This window comes from Cryptotermes secundus, unplaced genomic scaffold (assembly GCF_002891405.2).
Source record: "Cryptotermes secundus unplaced genomic scaffold, Csec_1.0 scaffold110, whole genome shotgun sequence".
Classification (NCBI taxonomy): Eukaryota; Metazoa; Arthropoda; class Insecta; order Blattodea; family Kalotermitidae; genus Cryptotermes; species Cryptotermes secundus.
In genome coordinates, this window is record NW_019742550.1 from 83,649 (window position 1) to 106,993 (window position 23,345).

General features: G+C 39.3%; 1 protein-coding gene across 5 annotated transcripts in view; it reads right to left on the bottom strand.

The window, feature by feature from the left end:
* Nucleotides 1–1,221: 1,221 nt before the first annotated feature.
* The window catches only part of LOC111873257 (diphthine--ammonia ligase), a 35,802-nt gene continuing 13,678 nt past the window's right edge, over nucleotides 1,222–23,345 (bottom strand). For 3 of the 5 annotated variants that reach the window (XM_023867812.2, XM_023867811.2, XM_033755026.1), the window contains exons 9-13: nucleotides 18,088–18,404; nucleotides 15,898–16,059; nucleotides 11,623–11,788; nucleotides 8,032–8,133; nucleotides 1,222–3,207 (exon numbers count right to left, since the gene is read on the bottom strand). In XM_023867812.2, coding sequence (XP_023723580.1) covers nucleotides 2,900–3,207; nucleotides 8,032–8,133; nucleotides 11,623–11,788; nucleotides 15,898–16,059; nucleotides 18,088–18,404 — 1,055 coding nt within the window. In that variant the 3' untranslated portion in view covers nucleotides 1,222–2,899. Of the gene's footprint in view, nucleotides 3,208–8,031; nucleotides 8,134–9,003; nucleotides 10,492–11,622; nucleotides 11,789–15,897; nucleotides 16,060–18,087; nucleotides 18,405–23,345 lie in introns of those variants that run through there. The other 2 variants (XM_023867813.2, XM_023867815.2) reach the window with 2 other exon arrangements.

The following is a 23,345-nucleotide window of genomic DNA, read 5'->3' on the forward strand; positions in this document are numbered from 1 at the left end:
AGGTCTGGCACTTGTCGTAGTCATAGTCAGCAGTACATGTCATCTATATTTACAATTTCATTTGTTTGCATTCTACAAAGTCATTTGTCAATCTTTCTTCTTGCATAGTTTTAATACACCTTTTGTGATGGCCACAATTATGTCTTCCTCTGATCTGGCACCACTGAGCTCTGTCATGATCTGCTGAAATACCACTCATTTCTCCCACTGTGGTGGGGAAGGGCTGTGCAAATGGAGGGCGGATGAGGTTGGTGCTGTTGATGTGTGTTGCTGTGTCTGGGGTAGTGTGGCTCGAAGAGCACATCCCTCCCATGGCAGACTTGAGCGCGCTCTGCAATTTTCTCTTTCTCATCTTCTCTTGCATGACTGCAGCCTCAGTAGTTGGAGGGATGAGGTTCCTCTCCATACATCAACTTATAGTGACTGCATATCGGTATTGATGCTGTATTGTCCTTTACCGGGCACTCCTTGTGCAGGTCACCGCACCCACACTATATGCAATTGGGGGAGTCCTTGCAGTTAGTCCAGACATGATGGATTTTCTGGCAGTTTTAACATTGTGTGAGATCAGTCTGAGCTTCGTATGCTGCTACCCTGATTACAATATGATAAAGGCTTCTCAATTTGAATATATCATGGGATTTTGGCATCCTAAATAAGGTTATGAGGAAGATGGGAAGTTTTACTGTGGACATTCCTATAGTCTATTAGTCTATAACAGTTCCAGTCTCTAACTATGGTGTTGACAAGAATAATTGTGGCATACACTTCAAAGGATGGTCTGTAAGCATGATCTCGCTCTGCCTGGTTAGGGTAAAGGTAGGAATTAACATTTTCTTTTTTTGTGGGGACACCATAAGGGCAGGATTTGCATTTTACACCCAGTGATAACATTACAGTGAAAGTGTGATGATGGTTGCAATAGGGTACCTGTAGCTGAACCATAGCAGGGGATCAGTAGTACCATTCTTTTAACACTGTTATAGGTGAGGGAATGGAAATGAATGCAGGATAATTCAGTCTCGATCTGGCTGTCTTAAATCATGGAAGGCAAGCAATTTACCCTTGTACCAGAAGGCCCAAAACATAAAGTATTACTATGGAAATAGTTGCTTTTATAGGATAACATAACCAAGTCACTTATACTGGATGGCTGTTTGCAGAACCAATATTTATACCTATGAACTACGTTTGTATTCTGAATACTTGTAAATTTAAATATATAAGTACCAATTTCTACTTTTATTTAATGAAAAGATTCTCTGAAAAATCAATCACAACTTTTATCTTACATTACACAGTGAAGCAGCAATGCCAGACTGCCTGAATAAAATTATGTCAGATGTTGTGAAACATCATCAAATAAATCTGACCTCATTTGATAATGCATATTATGGTAAAATTCTAGAGATATGACTACATCATTACCAGTACTAAGAGCTGTAATAAGTATAGCATAAAATTTCATGATCTCTTCAAATAGACAAATAGAAGCAAAAATAACATTTATTCCACCATGAATAATTTGTCATTACCAACTTAAATTATAAGTTATGTGATTGAAACTATGGATATAGTCCATATATATACATAAACATGGTGCCAAGAATGTCAGACTGACATTTCACAGTCACAAGACTCTCACTCATGCTGAATATACTACAATAAAAATAATAAAGACAAAATAAAAGTAAACCTATTGAACAACATGTGACAGCCATCTTGAAAAATAACTTTTGCTTATGTCATGTGGAACAATACACTGACGTTCCATGTAAAGTATTCCACAACAACTGACTTTGATCGTGTGCTGGAACTTGCAACTGATCAGAATGAATCTCACATACAAGGCAGATTTAAGACACAGCTCTAAAATTTTTGAGTTACCTTCATTCAATCCACATACATATATATGTATATAACATTAAGATTTGTTTCAAACTCAAAACTTTTGAGCATTTGGTGCCTCTTGAAATAATGTGTTTAATATAGGCTCGGAAATGACAGATGATGGGGTAGAAACTTTACGGTCCCAATGTAGATCCAGATTTTGTCATTCCAGTTTCTACCCCCATCTTGTGTGACCACACACACATACACGCATGCACGCACATATATTTCAGTTACTTCATGACATAGGTCAAGAATTTTATGAATTTCTAAAAATTTCTCAACTGTTTTGGTCACAATTTCAACCAGCAGGAAGCTACTACATTAGAAAGTAGGCTGGTGTTTCATTAGCATTCATCAGTCTGGAAGTAACTGCCACACCATTAGTTTTCTCAACTGCCATTTCAATGAAAGCCTTGAAAACAACATTTAATTTTCTCACTACCACAAATGTATATGTCTATTCAGTGCGCCCCACTAAGAAGTGGGGTGAAAATAACAATTAAGCATTAGTTCCACTTACATGCACATCTCCATAAGCTGAACATACAATAAAGCCAAAATATCTTTTCACAGAGTATTAAAACTGCCAAGGATCTTTCAAAGAATCATATCAGTGAAAAAATAAAGTAACTGTAGGCACCACCTCTAATGGCCTGCTTGCATGAAATATGCAACCACCAAATGTGCTCCTAAGTACTTAAATACAGCATAAAATGTACTGGTAACCTCACTCACCACCACCTAATTCATGGCTAGGACATTTTAAACACATCTTCAAAAGAAGCACAGATGTATATCAACAATAGGTGCATTCATAAAAGAACTAGAAGAATAAAGCAAAGTCTGCATTCTATGCAGAGCAGAATGGTATTATGCATGTCTTCCACAGGGGCGCACATAAGACAAAATATGATTCACTCTTGATCAAGAATTAACTTCTAATGTGATAGTGTCACTGAATTGAATAATATCCCAGAGTAACTTCCAAGTCACAGTATGAACCACCTCAGTTATGCCTAACACCACATATTGACAGGAAAGTGTGAGCATTATGAAGATGGCATACTGGTATAATGCTGTGAACTATGTTGAAATCTACTGCTTTGCTGAGAACGCTCTGTATCTGGCATGGTGCAGGTGCTTTCCCAACCTTGCAGAAGATGCGCAAATTGCATACAGTTGTAGGTGCTGCTTCATGGAGAAGTTTTGATAAAGTGTAACACAGAACTTCTGACAAGCTCTCATCACTCAGTTGGTTGGGTGAGAAGTATTCTTTCCCTTCTTCTATCATGACTGTACCTGAATTAGAGGTAGCTATGTAACAGATACCAAAACATATGTTAATAGCTTATTATTATGGGCGATACTTAAGTACACTAAAGCGATTAAGATGAAATGATGGCAGGAATCAGCAGGGTACTGAAATTATCCAAATTGCACACACACACACTTTTATATTTGTATTTAACTTTATGTCAAACACTGCTGGTCTGCATTTCATACGAAAACCTCTGCCTTTCTTATACTGCTATATAAACAACAGGTTTTGCAACAGGATAATGGTTTATGTGGCTACGGGCTGGACAACGGAAGGCTTGGAGTCTGAGTCCTGGTAGGGTCAAGAATTTTCTCTTCTCCAAGTCATCTAGACGGACTCTGGGGTCCACCCAACCTCTTGTCCAATGGATATTGGGGTCTCTTTCCTAGGGGTAAAGTGGCCAGGGCATGAAGCTGATCACTCACCTCCAGCTAGTGCCAAGGTCAAGAAAATGTGGATTTATATATCCACTCCCCTACACATCTTCATGGCATAATGCTTAATTAATTAAGCAAAGGGACAACTTTACTCATAATGGTTTATGTTGGCACTTGAATAAGCATTATTTCCAAATTTCAGGGAGATATTTCCTTAGATACAGAGACAATGAATGCAAAACTTTGTATTATATGTACTGTTGATTTACATACCAATTTACAGCATCTTGGTCTTAACTTTAAACAAAAAGTTCTGGGAAGAACTAATCACATTCTCCTTTAATATGACATGGACTGCATAGAAAATGATACCTTCAAAAATACTTTGTTGCTGTGGGAACATCTTTTCCGAGTTCATACCTAGCAATGGTAGGGGGATACACAGACCCACACATACACGTGTCCAACAGTTCTTCCATTGTTGCTTGTATTCCTTGCTATGGGAATGTGTTTATCAAGCCGTTCCCCAGCAAGGAAAGGAGGAATACACTTTACCAAGCCTCTGCCTAACAATGATAGAAGGTATACACATACAGACACACAGACTGATGTGAGAAATTAACGAAGTACACCCTTGAAATTGGCTCAGATGTGATGATATACATACCAAGTTTCATAAAGATTAGTTCAGGTATTCAAAGTTGATGTGGGTGGGGGGGATACACAGACACATGCAAACACCCGGCATGGTCATCTCATAAGCCTACTTTCTTTTTTTTTCAAAATAAGAAAAATAAGCTGAAAATTGACACCTCATTTATTTGGAGGTGTGCAAAATCATATTCTACAAAGGAGATAATTTCAGAATAGGTTTAGTATGTTAAAAACATGTAAAACAAAGCATTTTTGTAAATTTGTATTCGTATTTTCAAAATGACTGAATCAAGTCACAAAGAATGGTAATACGTGGGGCAATCCAAAAGTTTCTGAAATTTGAATTTTGCGCGTGAATGGTTATGAGTACATCAAAATACCGCTAGGTGTCTCCTCACACATCCTTCTTGAATCAGTGTGGCAAGAGGCGTCGAGTTGAGTGGTTGGGTTTATTGTTGGTGAACGTATTTCCATTGTTGTGTTTCCGTGAGTTTGCGGTTTTGCGATGGCTGACCTGAGAGAGCAGCGTGTCTGTATAAAGTTTTGTTTCAAACTTGGGAAAACCGCTGCAGAAATGCACCAAATGTTGAAGCAAACTTTTGGTGAAAACAGTTTAGGCCAGACACACACTTACAACTGGTATAAGCGTTTTAAAAATGGCCGAACATTGACTGATGATGATGATCGTTCGGGACAGCTGTCAACAGGCAAAGCACCAGAAAATGTCACGAAAGTTAGGGATCTAACTCTGCAAGATCGTAGACTGACCATCCAAGACCTCTGTAACACCTTGGGACTAAGTTATGGTACATGTCAATGAATTTTGTCAGAGGAACTGAACGTGAGGAGGTTTGTGGCGAAGTTTGTGCCACGACTGCTGCAAAATGAACAGAAGCAGCATTGCTTGGAAGTCTGCAGGGATCTTCAGCAACAGCTTCAAGAGGATCCAAACTTTCTTTCGAAGGTTGTCACTGGTGACGAAAGTCGGGTTTATGGCTACGACCCTGAAAGCAAGCAGCAATCGTCGCAATGGAAGAGCCCTTCTTCACCTGGGCCAAAAAAAGCTCGACAAGTCAAGAGCAACATTAAGTCCATGTTGATCTGTTTTTTTGATACTGTCAGGATTGTTCATAAGGAGTTTGTCCCTTCTGGTCAGACAGTCAATAAAGAGTTCTATTGCGATGTTCTAAGGTGTTTGAGGGAGAACATGAGGAGAAAACGTCCAGAGAAGTGGCGCACGAACGACTGGGTACTCCACCATGACAACGCACGACCGCATATGGCTTACACTGTACAGGAATTTTTGGCTAAAAACAAGATGGCAGTTGTTCCCCACCCACCGTACTTGCCAGACTTAGCTCCATGCGACTTCTCTCTCTTCCCCAAGATGAAAATCAAGTTGAAGGGGCGAAGATTTGATACAATTGAGGAAATTCAAGTGGAAACACAGACGGTACTAAACACCCTAACAAAGAAAGACTTCCAGGATGCATTTGAAAAGTGGCAGAAACGCTGGGATCGGTGTATGCACTCCCTAGGGGACTACTTTGAAGGTGATGGTGCAGAATAAGATCTAGGTAAGATGTAGTAGTTTTTATTAATATATTTCGGGAACTTTTGGATTGCACCACGTACAAATTGGACTTAAAAACAAAATATCTTTAAGAATTGCTTAGAAAGTATTCATATAATGACTGCAGGACACAACTGGCTGGGACATATTTACCTAAAATTAGACTATTGTTATCTGTGAAAATGACAAAGTAATAGAGAGAAATCACCTTCGAAGATAAAATTGTGGAGTCAACATCTTTAAAGCATACTGGAGTACCAAACAATGAATGATTTAGTTGACAGTGAGAGAGAATACATGAACAGCTACCATATTGAGCATGGGCCACACTTTATATGTTGCTCTTTCTAGTCTGACTACATGGGTGCATAACTTGTGCAAAGAAGTCCTAAAACTAACAAATTGAAGGATATATACCTTCCCTGTTCATTCTTGTAACCCCACTATATATTTAAAGGCATACAGTTCTTTGGTCCACCTAATTATAACAGAAAGACTTTGCACAAATCTTGCAGTATTCACATTGCTCAATAAAGACCAACTGTCGTGTTGCCAATATAACAATACCATACTTATCTGCATAATTTATACCTCTACATAACACATGTATCCTACTCTTAGACAGGAAATTCTAAAGAAAAATAAATTATGTAGGATTTGAAGTTCTCACAGCAGTGGTTATGAGGAATTCCATCTTTTGGGCTATAATGCCAGGTAATCCACTGAAAGTCAGCCAGCACTGTGGAGAAAAATGGCGCCTCCATCTTCAGGTTTGAAGGGCAAGCCAATCAAGAAACCTGAGTGAAGCAAGCAGCAAGTAGAGCACATGTCTTGCAAAAATGTGGGACTATGCAGAAACAGAAGGGACCTCAGAAGCCAGTCTCTTAGTTTCCATTGGCTCTTTCAGAGATCAGGGTGAATTAATTAGGAGACAGGAAACCAGTAAGTAGGTTTGTCACTTGAAAGGGCCAGTTGCAGATGTGCGTAGTTGACAAGTAACAGCAGAGGAAGGTCAGGAAGGAAGAAAAGGCATAGAGTTCATGGGTGTCCATATAAGGGCAATGTGCATGAACCTAAATGGACCACTGGAGAGCCAAACTAGAGAATCCTGTGAGGGAAAGTCCTATTCAGGAAGGAGATGAGATGTTTCCATAACTTGCTGAGGCACAAGCCATCCTCCCTCTTCACATTACTAGGATGGAGCTCCATCACAATTACACCCTGATGATATGGGTTTGGAGGAGAGGATTGTGGTGTCATGGAGCTGAATGTGATGCCCCAAGCTGATCCTGTGCTCCATCATAGCTGATTATACACACAACTTTCCTCCCACCCCTCCTCTGTTCCCTACCTGCCACACACACTTATGGCATTTCCTTCCCGTGCTTCCATATGGGCCAAAGAGCCCTTTCAAGGGACAAACCTAGTCACTCTTCTCCTGTCTCCTACTGGTTCATCCAGCTCGCTGAAAGAGCCAATGGAAACTGATGGGCTGGCATCCTTCTGTCTTTACACAATCCCATGTTTTTTCACAAGCCACATGCTCTGCTTGCTGCCTGCATCATGCTGGCTTCTCGCTTGCCTTACTCTTCAACCCTGAAGATATATTTATTCCTCTGAACTGTAGATTTACTTTCAACATATTGACATGTTGAGCTATGGATGACACCCCTCCCTCCCCACCAGCCATGACGTGCCAAGTGGAGCCGAAGTGAGCTGAGTCCAAGCACGCTGGTCACTATGCAAAGCAAGTAAACAGCGGCTGCTATGCAAAGCCAGTCAACAACCCGTCTCTCGCCATGGTGACGTAACACAGGATGCCACAGTTGCTACGTAGCCATAAACAACTCCCAACAGCGTTGCTAGGCTATCGGCAAACACGGCGACTAGGCAACACGGAAGCGAGGCGTTTCCCGTTGTCCAGCTGAGGGTTTATAAGGGAACTACACAGTTCTCAAGGAGCAGCCTACAAAGCGAGTTGGAGTATAGCAGCAGTCATGGAAAGAAGAACCGGACGCGTGTGTAATTGGGAGTGTGTAATACAGTGTTATAATTAATTGTAGCCGAGACTTGTAGGTTGTTAAATAAACCAATTAACAATCTGAACAGCATCTTCAGTGCCAAAACACGTTACAATATTATACAGCATTATATCCTAGAAAATAAAACTCTTGATAACTACCACTGTGAGAACCTCAAAGTCTACATATTCTCACCTGTCGATACATAACACACTACTGCAGAAACATTGTTCTCATAATTCCAACGCCTACGAATAGATACCCGGAAGCCATTTATACAGCATCCTGTCTCTTCATCTGAAATAAGAAAAAAATACACAAACACAAAGATTCATAAGATACCAGAAATGCTGAAAATTCATGCAGATGTAATAAAATTACATACAAACAATTATATTGTCAGATGTTACGAGACTATACACAAGGTTTTGAATGGTAACTACAGTTAATTATAACACTACAGTGAATTCACTCTCTTTACACCACCTCCCACACCTCCACCAGGGGCATCTGTCACAATAACTTCAGACTTGGACTGATCTGTCAATCAGAGTCAAGAGTTAAATTATGCCAATGGTTTACTGCCAATCAGTTTGTCTTGGTGCCAAGCCCATTGTGGCCCATGACCAGCTTTTTTACTTTTTGCAACTATACCCTTGCAGTCATAGTCCTTAAAGTCCTCTGATGAGAGGATGGTTTTGTCTCATGTGAAGAGGCTTTGCCTTTGTCAAGTGTACATATCACACACACACACAGCATGTTACTGAAAAGTCTTCCTTGTGCACTACTATACAAGTCCTCTGCCAGTCCAGGCATTGCAAAGCAGTTCATGTCTGTCTGTCTGTCCTATCTTATCTTATGCTACAATGGCAGCTTAGTTAGTTGAATGGCTGTAAGCCTGACCACCACTAAGTTTAAGCCTCTTATATCTTCTATGTCTGGCCTCACCTTGTCCTATGCTGCAAACATGTTCATTCTCATGATTTTGTAGAACTTCTACTTGTTGCCAGCACAATTTTGTTATATGTTTTTTGTATAATCATATACATACAGAAGGTTGAAAGCTATTGGTCTGTCAAAGTCAGAGTTACTTTATAACTGGCAGTTTACCACCAATCAGTTCATCTTGGCATCAGGCCCCTTGAGACCCACAACCAGTCCCTTGTGGTAATAGTCCTCATGTAACATCCTCATATCCTCCCTGATGAGAAGATGGGTTTGTCTCTTATGAATATGAATGGCCTTTCATCAAATGTGCGTACCACACATATAGCATGTTATTGAAATTCTGTCCTTTTGCACTCTATGAGGTGCACTGGAAAGTTCCAGGACTGTTACTGCTGTAACTGCCTCAGTGAAAGAAGATGAGAGGAGAGGCCAAGGTCACACTTCTGCAAGTCTATTGCATCAGTCTGCCACGTGACACCATGCTGTGAACACGCAGTGTTTTTACACCTCGTGTTTGATCTATCTGTGAAGGATGGCATAACTGAGCAACGTGTCTGCATCAAGTTTTGCATGAAGCTCGGTAAATCCACTACCAAAACCCTTGAAATGCTTTGTGAGGCTTTGAGAGACCATTTTTAAGCTGAACAGCAGTTCTGAATGGCATTAACGTTTCAAGGCCGCACCCAACAGAAAACAAGGCTTTCAACAGTTCCTCTACTGTCACATTTGTGGTGACCCTGTGATTCGGTTGCCGCAAAAACATGTTTACAGAGCCTTTGCCTACCAACCATTATCTCTCCTGGCTCCACAGTTCTGGCTTCGAGCTCTCGTATCACAATATTAACTTATTATTTGTAAATCTGAAACAAAATTGAGGTTGCAATAGCAGTATTAGTAAGATGACGCTATTATAACCTTTACTAATTAGAATTAAAATTCTCATTTGGTGTTTATCTAGAGGGGCACATGTTCCTTCAGCAAATGCTGCCTTATTATTTATACTCCATGTTCTGTGAAACAGTGATGGCAATGGTGGCCACAAAATAACTTGCTTCCTTATGCAGAAGCCCAATGACCTATGTGTTTTGAGGTATATTTCTTTGAAGAACTTTTATAGATGATCAATCTCTGTACTATAAACACCCTACCTGTTCCAGCATACATTACAATAATGTCAAAATAGAATTTAAGTTCTACATATGGAACTACATTTCTGACTTTTCAAGTATTCACAGAAGAACGGACATTCTACAACACCCATTGTTTTTCAGTAAACTCCCACATATACACTGTTTCTTAAACCTTCAATGCGCAGAACATTTAATTCCTACTCATTCCTGGGGACAGAGAATATTTAAAGCGTAAAAACAGAAAAGTGTGTTGTAAGGACAAATTCTATTATGTCTACTCCCCAAGATGTCTTCATGGCATTGTGCTTAAGTAAATTTACATGCATAAATTAATATTGTGTTATCCCTTAACATAGTGTGACGTATTTGAGCTATGCAGGACGACCCCTCCCCCGCCAGCGGTGGCATGCAGGATGCTTCCTCCCCCGCCAGCGTTGGCATGCAGGATGCTCCCTCCCCCGCCAGCGGTGGCATAACAGTGCTGCCGCTACTACGGTAACAGGCCAGTGAACACTCTGCCCCCTCCTCCGCGGTGATGTGGCAGCGCTTCCCACTGAGACGTAACAGGCGACAACACCTGTAAACACAGCGACTTGGCAACAGGGAAGTGAGGCGTTTTCCATTGTCTGGCTGAGGGTTTATAAGAGAACTACACTGCCTAAGGAGCGAGTTAAACTGTACCAGCTGCGGAAGACAGTTAAAATGTAGCAGCCGCCAAAGTCAGTTGAAACATAGCAGCAGTTGCGGAAAGAACAGGATGCGTGGTTAGAAGATTTTATAGTGCACTATAACTGAGAAGTCAGCCTGTGAAGACTTATTGTGTGACTTTAAGATTTTGTGTCTGCCATAGAACAGTTATACTGGGAGTGTGTAATTCACAGAGACTTGGATCACTCCCGCATTATAAAATACGTGAAGACTACTGAAGACAGAGTGAATAGATTATTGTGTAGGGTTTATAAATTGGGTAAACCCACAACTGTGTTATAATTAATTGTAGTTACAATTTGTAGGTTGGTAAATAAACCAATTAACAATCTGAACGGTGTCTTCAGTGGCGAAAAACGTTACAATATGATGTATGACATACTGACAGAGATTGCACAGTAAAGTTTTACTTATCACCTTTACTGAGTTTGTGTTGAATTCTTTGATTTAAAAATAAGAGCATGTTTATTATACAAACCTATAAATGGCCTTGTGATTTTTCCTTCAAAACCTAAAAATGGTAATCAACTTTCTTTAGCTCAGCCCAACTCTGCCCACATGCTATGTTAGTCATCCATCAGAAATTTCCTGGACAAAGTGCCACTATTAATATTGCTATTCCAGGAAACAGAATTACATGCAGCAAGAAAATAAAATGTAAAGGAATAAAGAAGAATTATATTAAGCATTGGGGAGATACAAAATTCATACAATATTTTCAGTTGGAACACATGAAGGGGAGGAACCACATCAGGTGACCCACATGTAAATTGAAGTATGATATTAAACAAGGTGTGTGTGGAGTGGGTTCAACTTGTTCGGGATACAGTCATGTGACTGGCTCTTATAATGAGTCTACAGGTTCCATAAAAGGGAGAAAATTTCTTGACCAACCAAGAGATTATGTACTTATCAAGGACTCCATTCTATGCAGTCAGTTTATTAAAGTAAACAAATCATGGATTATGCTTGGATCTGAACATGTTCCTTTTTTACTTACACTCAAACCTGTTGTTGTGTCGATGGGCCCAGATATGCCATTCCAACAGTGCTCCTCGAGGTAGTTGAGGAACTACTACATAATCAACAATTGCATTGTTGGTTCTTTTCTCCCATTCACGACAAGCTTCTGGGATATATGATGGATGAGTTACATAACAGACTCCCTTAATAAGACAAAAATTAAAATTTATCAATTTATATTCATATACTTCAGGTTGAAAATAATTTAACTAACTTCACATTATCAACAGCAAGTGAAAATATCAGGTAAAGTACAGGAAGATCAAGTAAGGCAACATAACAGGTAGCTGAGATGTATGATTTGTTACACTGCATTGGTCACGTATCTAATACCAGAATTACTCTAACACCTGCATATGGTTTAACGATTGTTGAACAGCTGAGGTTCAAGAATAATGTGAGGCTTCTGTATAACAGTACCACAAAGGAAAAAATGTGCAACTAGTCTACTTCTCACAGACTGTGCCTGTTACTGTCATGTTGCACCACTGTGTTCCAGCATGTCTTACACTATGTGAGATTATGATGCAGCTTCTAGAATTTCAAGTAATACCACAAAGAAGGCTAACTGCAAAACACAGTGTAACCTGGTAAAAAGTCTGAGGTTTCCTCAGCAGTGAGTGTTCAGGTTGTGGTTTTCTGGATTCAAACATCATATAGTCTTCTAGGCGAATACCAGTGATTTGAAGGAACATGCAGCATCCAAAACATTAGCATCCACCTACAAGACTGTACAGTATCACAGCCCATAAGACCACAATCTGAATGTAACCAGACTTTCCTCCGGCTACCAGTTAAGTGAGGACAGTTAGGCAGGCAAAATACTTCTTGTCTGTGGCTGGTATAGTTCCATGTTCTTCTTATGAATTATGAAGGTTTTTGATTTTATTATTTTAGTCAGAAGAAACAGATTTGGTAAGAAATTAATGTCAGTTTTGTTCTTTAACTTCTTAATTTTAACTGGAATAGCAATAATTTCCTAAAGCAGCAGGAAAAAATTTATGTGCACTGTAAATAACTGTTTACTTCATATTCACTGTAAGCAATGATGGCAGTGCTTTCCCTCAATTTTGCACTTGCTCTCTCAGATTATGTACAAAACAAAAAATACTGATTTAGTAATAGGTGTAAAACATTTTTCACAGTTCACTTTTTACACATCTTAACACTGCCTCATAACAAAATTTTGGAAGAACTTTTCAGCTTTGGTGAGACATAAAATTTCCCCACAATGAATGTTAAGGTGACTTATATGATTATCCTTTGGCATCTGAAAGGAAATACCGTTTCCCATTAATGTAATTTTAGCTGGCTGAATGGGAATACAATGTCATGTTATGTCAAGATGTTTTCAAAAGTTATTTAATTTTCCAAGAACAACCTTTCATGTCTAAAATGCTTTTTAGGCCCCCAAAGATTATCACAATTTTAATTCTGTATTTGAATTATACACTTCTATGGGGTTATTTGTTTGATTACCTCACTCCTGAAGTTGCAAAAGTCTTGAAATATTTATAGTTCTCTACATTCAGACGTTCTCAGTTTCTTGTTTCAAAAAGTGTCAAAATTACACACAAATAACTAAAGATGATCAGAAAAACGTTTTGGCTTGTCTTATCAACCCTTTCATAAAATCTACATCCCCAACTGTTATTTTATCATTACTTTTTTACTGAAAAAATACTGTCACGTGGATTGAGGGAGGGCAGGCCTGGTCACATACCAGCATGCACACACCTCTCAAAGCCTCCAGACCCCTGCCCCCTTCTCATAACTTCCAGAACTAAGTGTGCTTCATCTCTAGTGCTTGCACCAGACTAGGTCAGAAATTTAACCTTGGTTGCAAGGCAATAAGAGAGAGAGAGAGCAGAATTGAGTCGAGGCTTGTTGTGGGCCAGAGGTAGTGTACAGTGTTTGTGTGGTGAACCAGTGTGACAAGACACAAGCTTGTGAGTGCAAGAAGACTAAAGTGTGCTAGTGTACAGTGAAATAGTGGAGGATTAGGCCAATTGACATCAAGATCTTAAGTGGCTTAAAACACACTGTTAATAACTTCAACACACAATATATATTACAAATGGTGTCAGAAGTCTGATTGAACACGGATCCTCCACTGCAAGCACGTATGGAGCAGTTAAAGGAGTTCATAAAGAACATAAATGCCATCCAGGAAGAACTTAAAGAGGACATAAGCACTGGCCAAAATGAACTTCATAAAACAATGGCTCCAGCAAAAATCACCTGACAGCTTGCCAAAGAGTATTGAAAAGCGATATAACTGACATAAGGGTTGCTCAAAATGAATGCCAGAAAACAACAGACATGCAGAGACTGCTGAAGGACATCATGGCAATGGTTCAGCAGCAGGCACAGGGTTTTCACAAGGTCAGTAGGGAGCTGTAGGTGACATGACTCAACATGATCTGGAAGACACATATCGGAAGTCTGAGATGTAGATGGCAGCACTAAGAGCTCAGACCAGGTGTGGAGGCAGTAGAAACACAGGGCCCAGTGCCATCAAGGTGAAGCCATGGAAATTTGATGGATCAACAACTTGGACAGTGTTTAACTGACAGTCTGAGACCACGTCTGGTCACACCAGTTGGCATGCCCAGGAGATTATATATCTACCTACCACAATGTGTAGGTAAGCTGTTGACCACCTGTACAGTGTCCCAGTCAAGAGTAATGTTCAAGGATATTGTGTTAATGGGCCATTAATCAGATCACCAGCAGACAGCAGCTTACTGGTCACAAGTCAAAGCCTGGACCCAGCTAGGCAGTGAGTTGCCACAGTAATTCGCAGCAGCCATCAAGCAGTTCGCTCTCTGGGCCCTTGTTGGATTACCTGAGGACTTCATCCAGATGGAGGGAGCCTAGGCTTTCTTTGATGAAATGAAGGGCTTGGAAGTGAAACATCACGTCCTCGTGAGCAGCAAGAGATCCCTCAATGAGGCCCTTCTGTAAAGGCAGAAGCTGGACCAGCACTGAATCAGCAGCACATAAAGGCCTGAACCCCAACGAGGACACAGTCACCAGTCACTGAGCGCTTCAAGACTGAATGACCCATACACTGGAAGTACAGAAATGTCAGTCACCTCAGAAGAGACTGTCAACAGAGTCATGACAAGGGCTGCCTGATAGGAAGCCAACCTGGATTCAAGAAACAAGTATGGGCCAACATGAAAATGAAGACATTAGTGTCCTCCCTCATTTCACACTCAGTATATTAGCCAGGACGAGTTATGGCTGCTTACTTGTCAATGGTAGCCATGTCATTTGACTATTGACACTGTAGCAAGTTACAACCGACACTAAGGCATCTGTGATCAACACACGACTACCCAAGAGGAAGGCAAGTTGACCATACATTTTAAAGATAGAGTGAGAGGAGACTATTCAGTTTGAAGCAAGTGCTGGTGAGCCAACTAGGGTAGTGTACTACTATCAGGGTATCTAGCAACAAGATCATACACAAATTTATTCTTGGATTGGATGCCCTTTGAGCCTATGACACAACAGTGCATTTGAAGTGCCACACGGTATGATTGAATGAAGATGTGTTGTCATGGTGTCCCAGACCCAAACAAGATCCTCCCTCTTGACACTAGCCAGCCATGAGGTGATACCGGCTCAACATGACAGGGTGGTGACTGCATTGTTAGAAGCTCCCCTGGAGGCAGCAAACTGCCTAGGGGAAACCAGTTTGAAGATATGTCACCAAAAGAACTGTATACAGCCAGGACGTTTGTTTCATCTTTATGACAGGTACCCATCAGTTATGAATGTAAGAAACAGAGACCAGATGTTAGCCAAAGGCATCACCCTGAGCAACTGTGAACCTGTCATGCAGGTGAAGTCTACTGACAGTTCACAATATCAAACTCTATGGACTTGATGACTCAATGAACAGCTGCAAAAGGTGGTGTCCAGCAGACCAGTAGAGTTTACTACCACATCCATACTAGCTACACGAGTCCAATCCATCAGTACACTGATGGCTCCTGCTATCCAAGCTGACTGTCTGAAGAATGCTGTGATGGAATCACTCTTCAAGATATTTTTGTACCAAGACACAGTGCTATCTAGATGCAACGATTTGCTCTTCCTTGATTTAAGTGTCTCCACATTTGAAAATAATCCACTTACTCAAACTTTTTTTTAATATATTTTTCTGTGTGAATTATATTACAACACAGTAAAGTAAAAATTATTCACTTTTTAAGTACTTTAAAATGACAGCAAAACATACCTGCACAACATCCCTGAGCTGGGTATTAGGGTCCATGGCCTTTATGATTCTTCCAACATGGCGCAAGGCCAACTGACACTGCTTCCTCACTCCTCCCTCCACCAACTGCATCGTCCCAGGTACCAAGGCAATTTGGCCAGCTACATATATTATGTCTCCCACCTGAAAGAATTCCATCCCATGTACAAAGCAGTAATAACGATAATTGCCAAGAAAAGCATACTTCTTTACTCTTGTGTCCTGTATTAAACTGAGGGCTGATGCCATTCTCTGTGCTGTAAGACTGCAGACACCTTAAAAAGTTAAAAGAAAATCAGGGTTAACTTCTGAATCTGCAAATTTAGCATGTTACATGAAAGATCTCTACACGGTTTATTATAAGTGATGAGAAATTTTTGTATTTTCAAAATGGTTAGATATAAACATGAAACAACTTGAAAACGGCATGGGAACTCATAAAAAGTTTATCTAGAGATATTTGACACTTGCTGCATTAGTCTGCAAACATTAAGGCGATATGTATATTCTAACCTTGTATGCCACAACTGTGATTCATCAATGGTGGATATCGTCTGTGAACTTTGCTCTTGAAGGTTCTCTGGTATTGGAGGTTTGTATACCTCGTCTTTCACATGTCCCCATAGGAAGGAGTCACATGGAGTAAGGTCTGTGGATCTATGGGGCCAAGAAAAGGTTCTATTCATCCTCTCCGAGCCTCAGGTGCTTTTTGCACTTAAGAGATGCCAATTTCATTTGACAGCAATAGGAGTGCCATTGACAGTTGAGGTTATAATCAATGTTGCAAATAAAAACTGAACAGGTTTTCTTGCTGTTCTTATGTTGTTTTATGTTTACATTTGTACCTGTTTCAAAAACAAACCAATTTCTAATCACCCAAATCGTTTATAATAGTCCCGTATATCATGTTTGAAAGTACAGAGAAACCAGTAGATAATGCAGATCTGCACAAACGTGTGGAGAAGGAAGACAAACAGAAAACAAGGTGTATCACACAAAACTATTATTATAATTGTTATATTATTTTATGTGCACTTAGATTCAACTTCTTCTTCTTCTGCCCCCTCTTCTAGGTGTATCTGCTGTTCAAATAAATATTTTTATACTGTCTGAATTGCACTGTTAAATATCATATTATCTGTGAACTTAACATCGGAGTGTAACTGCTGGCAATCTTCTATCTTATCCAGCACTGTATCAATGGGACATCAAATAAAAACATATCCTTGGTAAGGTAGTTCTTAATAGTGGACGCCTTTACTGAATGTCAGGCTTCTGTTGTGTGTGGAATTGAAGATATTCTCACTGATGTAGAATTCTGAATCAGCCCTCCAGATAGCTTGTACAGTTAGCTGGAAAGAACTTCTTAATTTTTAAAGCAACATTATCTCTTGGATGAGTAGAACAATTATCTATGAGTATGAAGATGTCAACAGCAATCCAGGCTTTTCTGTCAGACAGACTGCTCCATGTTTTCAGGGACACTGGTGATATCCCTGAAAACATGGTGATATGTGGAGCTGTGATTTTATATCCTGTGGTACAGAATTCTGTGATGCACACCATGACTGTGTTGTGACATAGCACATTACAAACTCTAAGATGCCTTGAAAATTGTGCTGCATTACCATAACATATTTACTTTCTGTAAACCACTCTGTGCAAAGGACACATGGTGCTCTACACTCCAGTGACCCATTTTAAAGTCAAGTCTGCTTGTCGACTAATCTCCCAAACCTGTTCTTCAAGGTTATCATGCTCCACCAACTGCAACTATGCAAATGCAGCTATTACTTGAAAATAATTCTTTCAGTTTTTTTTGATGGACCATGTAAAATAATTCTGCAGTACATAGCAAAGCAAAATATTTAGTGCAAATTAATATGAGTTCAGTTTGGCAATTTCTATTACAACTTGTAATCCTCACTCCTCTTTATCATTCAGTAGCGGGAGAAATCAATATTGAGCCAGGGAATGATGACAGCATTATGATTTCTACTGAAGGTTTTACTTCTGTTTGTCTTACAGTATATAAAATGAATAAATAAATAAAAAACATTAGCTCTCACATTAAATACTGAATATCTTAGTGAATCAGCCATAATACACTAGTGTGAGATGCATTTACCCCACCATTAAACATTCTATTTTTATTAATCAGATTAAACTTACCCTCACTGCCTGACTGTAAGGTCCTATGTTTGCTGGGGCCCAATGAGACACCCCTTGGACATGCATAGTATGCCTCTTATGATTCTGACTGCTCTGTTCATCACCTTCTTGGGAAGATGTTCGATAGCCTAGAACCTCCAGCAAAACAGGTGTGCTAGGAGGCAGAGGTGCCTCTACACAGATTCGTACAGGGGGATTGTTCCCACGGAACAGTTTCAGGTACTCTGAGTTGATGGCAGTATAATGACGCATGTCACGAACATACAGTGATACTGCTACCATGTCTCCAATTGTTAACAACTGGTTTGTTGCAACGGCTGGGAGCAAAAAGAATTTACTGATTATTAGAAATGTAACATCTTATTAGAGGATGTTCAACACAAAATCTATATGACATAAAATTGATATCAATGTACACTCATCTGCTTCCATTGAAAGAGGTTTGAAACCTTCAGTCCCCATTTGGTAAGCAATGACACACACACACAAACATACATATGTACAGGATATGCACTTTACATTAAAATGGTATCACAAATCTGCATGAATATGGTAACAGTTTTGTGATTCAACATAACCAATCTTAATAACAGTACAAGGCATCCAAGAAAGAACTCCGGAGTTTTAGTTATTCATATTTATTAATGGCTTCATTAGAGTTGGTACATTAAAAAATTCAGCACAAAATCTGTTCAAGTTTTATCAACATGAATTTTATAGAAATGGCAGCATCAGATAACATGTCGGCTTCTTATCAAATCGGGGGACATTTAGTCATGGCACCACTTAGGTGCAGTATATGCTGTGGAAGAGTAGGGTGAATGACGTTGAGCACAGGAGACTGAAACTACGTGTGTGCAACACATCCAGCCTAGCAAGAAGTCCCAAAGGGTAAACATTTAACATTCATGCTAAAACAGCTCACTGCAGCGACAATTACCTGCGGAAAATTCTATTCTCCAGCAAGGCCATTTTACACACACATGGTCTTGTAAACTGCCACAATTGCAGGGATTGCGACAGTGAGAACCCACTGGACTAATGGGGCATGTTCGCAATAGCATGTCGGACTGAATTCTTGGACCCCTCTTCTTCCACAAGAGCACCATCACAAGTGCAGTTTACCTGGATATACTAGAGAATTTCGCATTCCCAGACAGTAGCTTGAGGTTGACAGCCTCATTTTCAAACAAGATGATGCACCAGCCCAATTTGTGCCACTGCACACAGTTCTCTGGACGAACCATTTCCTGGTCAATGGATCAGCAGTGGAAGGCCGATTAATTGTCCTTCATGGAATCCTGATTTAACAGCCATGGACTTCTTCTGGGAGTACACCAAATACATTTTGTATAGCGGAAGAGTAGTCTCTTTCCAATTTGCCCTGAAGGATTACAGCAGCTATCGCTGCAGTATCAGTGGATGTGCTATCCCAGGTGTGGGGGAAAGTGCAATTTTGTTGAAACACAATAAATGGCAATAAAACTTGGCAAGACTGTTTACTATTTATTTTTAATAAGACATTTTTATGTCAAAGCAGTGAATAAATATTTATAGCCACAACTCAGGAGTTCTTTCTTGGACACCCTGCGTAACACTTCTATATTAAACATTATCCAATAAAATGAATAGTTAACATTTCATACTAGCAACATAATAATGAAGGGGATGGAAGTTTAATTAATCGTGATTCAAGTCATAACATTTAAACTTTTATTATTAACTTTACTACCAGCCTTCTTTCAAAGTACTTTCTAAGCATTCTTATTGCCAGTTAAAAATATAGAACACCATAATTATGTGGTTTGTGTGCCAATTAATGACCAGTTATTAAGAGCACTCTCCATATACATTTTTAATATCATTTTACATGAAAATTCTCATTAAAGGAGACACCTGGATGATATTTTTATGCCAAATTGTAGCTGTAACTACTGTAATTGTAACTTGGAAAAACTTTCCCATTTATCTTGCTAAATAATTAACACAAAAAACAAGGTTTCAGATAAAAACACAGAACTGAATAAGATAACTGATTTATCATACACTTAATTTTGAAATGATCAGACACTGTGAAACATATGAAGTAACATGTATTTGTAGGTACAATAACAAAAGATAATAGTAATACTGTGTTCAAATGCTCTCCCTGTCACTGGGATGTTTTATTTATTTGCCAATGTGTCAGTGTTTCATACGGTAGAAACAAAATGGTAGTCTTCATTTTCAGTAACTCATATACTATCTCGGGTCACATGGTAGCGTTGTTGGTTGGGGCAGTATGCTACAAGCCGGAAGGTTGCAGGTTCGACTCCTAATGAGGTCATTGGATTTCTTTTCAATTTACCTAATCTTTCCAGCCGCACTACGGCCCTGGGGTCGACTCAGCCTCTAACAGAAATGAGTACCAGGAATATTCTTGGGGGTAAAGGGTGGCAGGCGCGTAAGGCTGACAACCTTACCATCTATGAGCCAACTGTCTAGAAAATGTGGGAACCTCAACATCTCAAAACCCTATGGGCCTCCATGGCCTGTCACACAAATACCTTTACTTACTTCCTTTTTTACTATATACTATCAAACACCAGAGCAGAATTTACTTTTAAAGTAGGCAATGCAAGGAATGCACACCTTTCCACCCCTGATAAGTCATAACAGTTTCCATAGCCACTACTTCATCTATTTTGTTTCAATGACAAGAACCAGAAGCCACTACCAGCTGTTATTTCCTTCTCTCTTCTTAAGCTGAACTGAAGAACTGTAGTGAACCTAAAAATATTCAAAGCACTTTCACCCCGCATAACTTATTAGCTAAATTTCAGCTTCTATTGATATAATTTCCATTACATTATTAGTTTCTACAACCAGCTACTCCATTCTGTAATACTAACATTTCAGCATCTTAAGATTTTTGGCAATTATTTCGTTCAATATTCCCCTGGTGATGATTAGATTCCAAAACCTATATCACTTAAATAACACTTCATAATGTTCCAATTTTAAGATCAGATACCTTTATGCCTGTTACACTTTATATGACCATATGTACGAATGACTTACAAATGTATGACTTACAAATACCTACTGGTATTCTGAAATATCCTCCTGAAAAGATTCTTTCAAACCTCTTCTGTGTTCTTACTCATATTTTTAATCTTCCTATGATATAGCAATGATTATTAAAATTTATATTGTAGAAAGACTTGTATAATTTGTCATTTGTAGGCTTGGCTGGCTTCTACATTCAGATAAAAGTATTTAAAGGATAACCCATATTCTGTGTCTGAAGGTTTCTTTTTTGTATGACTGTCAAATTCTTTTGTTTCCTTGCATATTCCACAGTACCTTAATCATCTCACCATGACTTTGCTATAAACCATTTTGGTCAATCAGAGCTGTCACTTAACTTCGGGGTTTAAGTAAACTTCCATGTTCATCAACTTAAAAAATATTTTAAAGATACAGAACTGAAGGAGACAAACAGGATTTTCCTATACAAGTTGTAATAATATGAACAATTTTGTTAGAACTTTATACAACTTTGTGCAATCAATTACTGTTGTGATGGCGGCACCACAGCTCAGGTCAGTAGTCACTGGCTTCCCACCGTGGCAGTCTGGGTTTGGTCATGTCGAATTTGTAGTGGACAAAGTAGAACTGGGGCAGGTTATTCTCCAAGTACTTCGGTTTCCCCTGCCAATCTTCATTCAATCAACTGCTCCACAATAACCATCACCTATCAACTGAGGCTGGTACCCTAGGCCAGTAGTGGTCATAGTACCAAGTTGACTCAGTCTCACCCCACTAAGGATAATAATAGTACTGTGGTGATGTGGCAGATCAGGAAAACAAAGGCATTTTATGTATTGAAATATTTATTATTAGCTCATTAGAGCCATCCAGAGTTGGCATATAGAGATGAGGATACCAATTTGAATACAGAGAACAGAGTAGAATTTGAGGTTCTCACAGCAGTATTTATGTTTATCTTCTGGGATATAATGCTGTGTAGTCCACTGAAAGCCAACCTTAGTCTGTTGAAAGTCAATTGTAATCCACTGAAAGTCAACCACAGTCTGCTGAAAGTCAACCAACATTTTGGAGAAGCAGGCTCCACTTGCTGCCTGCTAACTGGTCACATTACAAAAGATTTTGCTCGTATACTCATCAGCGGGGGAGAACTGGAGCTTATTCTGTCATGCCATCTTCTTCCTTGTCTGTTTTGTAAGAGTTTCCCTCGGTTGCTTCTGAGTCACTGAGTTTGATGTCATCTTTGTTCATCTCTTGAAACTCCTATGTAACATCGTTCTTATACTATCAAAGAAGAGCCAAGAAACTCAAAGTGCATGTTGGAGAATTAAAATAAAATGAGCTGCTTATTTGCTTCCTGTCAGAGCAAACTTAACAGGGTATCACAAATGAATGTTATCTTCCAGTATACCCACTTCTTCTTTTCTTAGAACAGCAAAACCATTGTATAGAAGGGTTGCAGTTATCTTTCTGGTAGTTCTTGTGTCAAAGCAGTAGGCGACCATAACAAAAACGACACACCCACCATTCAACAAGTAGTTGTCATCAACAGTTTGTGGCATATTTCAGAACTAAATATAAAATCAGACTGAAGTGAGTATGTAAAAAATGATGAAACTTATTCTACAGAACATAAACTATGTGCATATAGTATATAGACTGGTCATTTCAAATTTTGAATATAGGTAAATAGATGAATTCTTCACAATCCTGTATTTAAGTGGTATTTACATTTAATCAATATAGTAAATTACAACTCCTTTCCTGAACCACTATATCTTGGATATTTAAGAGCCTTTAAAAACAAAGGTCAACAGATAGCATACTGGGGGGTTTAAATGCTGTCCCATAAAGGTTAAGAGGAGGCTGAATTTGGGTAATGCTTGCTACCATTCAGTTTAGAACCTTTTGTCTTCTTGTCTGCTGTCTACAAACATAAAAATTAAAATATACAAAACAATAATTTTGCTTATAGTTTTGTATGGGTATGAAACTTGGTCTCTTGACATTAAGCAAAGAACATGGATTGGAGGTACACTCAACTCTTGATTATCCGGGGATGGATTAACCGGTTTGCGGCTTAACAGGGGCTTTTTTGAGGCTTATATGTTGTTTAATATTCATTCACTTTTGTTTCACATGGTGAGTTGTAACACTATTTTGGCACTAGTGTGAACCGAGCTCAGCATTTTTTAGTCCCGTTATGCTAACACAATGTTCTAGGGTAG